General features: G+C 32.9%; 1 protein-coding gene across 1 annotated transcript; it reads left to right on the top strand.

Moving 5' to 3' along the window:
- Positions 1-375: 375 nt before the first annotated feature.
- Positions 376-2146, top strand: LOC127115435 (berberine bridge enzyme-like 22). Its single transcript, XM_051046983.1, has 2 exons — positions 376-906; positions 988-2146. The coding sequence occupies exons 1-2, from the start codon at positions 423-425 to the stop codon at positions 2058-2060; spliced, it is 1557 nt and encodes a 518-aa protein (XP_050902940.1). The 5' UTR covers positions 376-422; the 3' UTR covers positions 2061-2146.
- The last annotated feature ends 1883 nt before the right edge of the window (positions 2147-4029 follow it).

Raw genomic sequence — 4029 nt, 5'->3', positions numbered from 1 at the left:
GTAAATATAGAAAAGTCAAACTTTTTACATTAAAATTTTCTCTTGGTCAAATAAAATTTACAATTTTTTTTATATTTGAAATCAGAATATTCTCCATTATATATAAAAAAAAGGTTAAAGAGAATATGCTTAATTGCATTGTTTTAATTTTAAAAAGTGAAACTTTTTCCATTAAAATTCACACTTTTTGGATACAATTGACCAATAATATATATATTTGGTCCATATATACACTAAATATATTAATGATCAAATCTAACATAAAAAAGAAGTCAAATTTACTAAAAATAGTGGTCAGAGAATAAATAATTTTCTTATATTAAAATAAACATATTCTTCATTTTATATATATATAAGAGGTGAAGGAGAGTATGATTCATAACTCAAATCATCTCAAGGTAGAGAAAAAAATACAAAAAGAGATGAATAATCTTGTAGTGTTTCTGATTCTATCTCTGTCGATCTCTTATGCAGTTTCTTCTACTTTACTTGAGAAGAGTTTCATGCAGTGCATGTTAACTAGAGTTAATAATGAAACACTGTTTATCAACTCATCTTCCTTATTGTTTCCAAAAGTGTTAGAATCATTGGAACAAAATCCAAGATGGTTAAATTCATCAAATAAGCCACTTTTCATTGTTACACCTTCTCATGAATCAGAAATTCAAGCAACTATACTATGCAGCAAAGATATCGGATTGCAGGTTAGAGTGGTAAGTGGTGGCCATGATTATGAAGGGCTGTCTTATATCTGTAAGACACCCTTTATCTTGATCAATCTCATCAACATCCGATCGATCGATATTAATCTCGCCGATGAATCCGCTTGGGTTCAGGCAGGTGCAACATTAGGTGAACTTTACTACAAAATTTCCAAAGCAAGTCAAGTTCATGGATTCTCCGCAGGTAACTAGCTTCACTTATTTAACTATATTACGTTAGATGAGGCCTTCAAGAACGCTTAGTTTTTCTTTTTTTTCTGATCAGGGACATGCACGAGCCTTGGAATAGGCGGACACATAAGTGGAGGAGGGTTCGGTACTTTGTCTAGGAAACATGGTCTAGCCGCAGATAGTGTTATCGATGCATACTTGATAGATGTAAATGGAGAAACTCATGACAGAAAATCAATGGGAGAAGAGCTTTTTTGGGCTATAAGAGGAGGTAGTGCTACTAGTTTCGGAATCATTCTTGCATGGAAGATAAAGTTAGTTAAAGTTCCATCTCTTGTTACGGCATTCAACATTGAACTAACTTCAGAACAAGAAGTAACCAAGCTTATACATAGATGGCAATACATAGCAGATAAACTTGATGAGGATCTTTTCATTAGAGTAATTGCTCAAAACAATGGTCCAAATTCGAAAACAACAAAAGCAATTTTCAACTCTCTATTCCTTGGAGGAAAAGAAAGGTTAATCACTATAATGAATGAGAGTTTCGCTGAGTTAGGGTTACAGGAAAAAGACTGCATTGAAATGAGTTGGATTCAGTCCACTTTGTATTTTGCAGGACACAAAGAATCAGATCCTTTAGAGCTTTTGTTGAATAGAATTACAAGCTATAAAAGCTCATTCAAATCAAAATCTGATTATGTGAAAAAGCCTATACCAGAAACAGGTTTAGAAGGTATTATGAGAATGCTTCAAAAACAAGACTCATTAGCATTACTGATAATGGAACCTTATGGTGGAAAAATGAGTGAAATATCAGAATCTGAAATCCCTTTTCCACATAGAAAGGGAAACTTGTACAATATACAATACATGGTTAAGTGGGATAAGAATGGAATTGAAGAATCCAATAGGAATATAGAATGGATGAGAGAGCTTTATAGATATATGAGTCCTTATGTTTCAAAGTCTCCAAGAGGTGCATATTTCAACTATAAAGATCTTGATTTAGGTAGCAACAAGAATAATGGGAAAACAAGCTACTCAGAAGCAAGTGTTTGGGGGATGAAGTACTTTAAAGGAAACTTTAGAAGGTTGGCACAAATTAAGACAAAATTTGATCCACACAATTTTTTCAACAATGAGCAGAGCATTCCACTTACATAAGGAGCACTACTCTTACAAGAAGTGTTAAATGATCAAATATCTATTACTACATACTAAGTTAATATATATGCAAACACTTTATTTTCTTCCATATTTCATCATTATATTTTCACATTTTCCAATTAGCATTATTAGTCTTTTTTTATTAATTAAATATCACAATTGATTTAAATAAAAAATATTAATCTATTTGTATTTTAATTGATTTTAAACAACTGATTTGATATTTAAGAAAGAATATCAGTTAATTGTGTCTACAAGTTATGTGTTATTTGGGTCAACAAAATATTTTGAACCATTGAATATATATATATATTATATATATATATATATATATATATATATATATATATATATATTATATATATAATATATATATATATATATATATATATATATATATATATATATATAATATATATATATATATATTATATAATATATATATATATATAAAAGAAAAACTATTGAAGTGGAATATAAATCAACCCCTTTGTTCATCATGGTGAATGAGAAGACAACAAATTTAGCCAACGATGAGTTCGACAATGAGGAGTGCGCCATGACAAAGATGTGTGTTGTCATAGACGACTTACGTCTCTAGAATTAAACTTTGGAGGACAACTTCCTTCATATCCAACAACGTCAGCAGGAGGTTGAATCTACAAAAGAGGTTGAAATATTAGACCTTAAGCCTCTCTCAAATAAAATATATGAGGCGTTGGTGTCAGAGAATTTCAAGCCGACTTTGTTGGCTAAGTTTGATGGAGGCAACGATCCGTATGAGCATGTCACCTTCATCAACACGTAGATGGAAATCATTGGAGCTTTTGATTCCTTGAAATGCAAGTTCCTCTCTAGAATTTTCAGATGGGATTATCTTGGTTCTCCATCACCAACTATCATGACTTGGTGAAGAAACTAGTCCATCATTTTGCAGCAAACAGACACAAGAAGATGGTTTCCATCATCCTTTTCAACATTCGTCAAGGCCCCTCTGAATTTTTGAGGGAGTACCTCACTCCCTTCAATGAGGTGACGATCAAGGTTGTCAACCCCAACTAGGAAATGTTTGGGTGAGCATTTCGAAATGAACTGTGGGAGGGATATTTTAATGATTCCTTCGTCCATAGACTCGTGGCCTCCTTGGATGAGGCGGTTATATGCGCATAATGCTATATAAAAGGGGAGGAAAGCATTGCCGAAAAGAAGGCCAGAGATATCAAAAAGCGTACCTCTAGTAATCCTGACAACTCATAACAGTCACAGAAGAGTCACTACACCTCACGCATCAACGATAGGATGACGTTTAAGGGAAGTAGGGAATCTATAGAGAGCTTCACATCTCCAAACATTTTCTGTAAATAGATATGGTGATAAGTCCTCCACATGCACGCATGTGGGTCTATGTGCTTCCAAGTATTATCAACATGATCCAAGATGGTGGAGTTTGTTAATATCAAAGTTGCAATCAACTGATTAGTAGTTTGGTTTTGGTGATGATAACACCTGATATCAAATGATATTCATTAAAGCCCTTATCTATTAAATATAGCTCAAGCGGCCAAATATACTCAAGATGTTTCATCAAGTTATCCTTCTGAAGATGCTCTTGAATATTGAGTCATCTCTTTGAAGTCAATAATGTAGTCAAACGAAATTCAAGTAAAGACTTTTGTTTCAAGGTTCATCGGTGGTTTGCTCTCTCAACTCTCCTATAATGGTAATCATTTTGAAGATATATTCAAGATTCTTGTGTGATGTCAAAGTCAAGTATAATGATGTCAAGACTTAAAGCTTCATAGTTGTGAAAGAGAGGAAGTGTAAAAGCTCGTTTGGTCGTGTTTGTCTAAGTTACCAATGTCTTGTAAAGGCACAAGGGTACTTCAAGAAACACTTTGGAAAAATGACACACACATTTTGATTACAACGAAATATCATACGATAATTTCCTCAGTTGACTCGGATA

The sequence above is a fragment of the Lathyrus oleraceus genome, chromosome 1 (assembly GCF_024323335.1).
Source record: "Lathyrus oleraceus cultivar Zhongwan6 chromosome 1, CAAS_Psat_ZW6_1.0, whole genome shotgun sequence".
Lineage (NCBI taxonomy): Eukaryota > Viridiplantae > Streptophyta > Magnoliopsida > Fabales > Fabaceae > Lathyrus > Lathyrus oleraceus.
The sequence above is the reverse complement of the archived record's forward strand: the minus strand, read 5'-3'. Positions and strand labels throughout refer to the sequence as shown.

Coding starts and splice junctions, on each gene's coding strand:
- LOC127115435 (XM_051046983.1), top strand. CDS start 423: ATGAATAATCTTGTAGTGTTTCTGATTCTATCTCTGTCGATCTCTTAT. Junction 907..987: donor AGTTCATGGATTCTCCGCAG/GTAACTAGCTTC, acceptor TTTTCTGATCAG/GGACATGCACGAGCCTTGGA.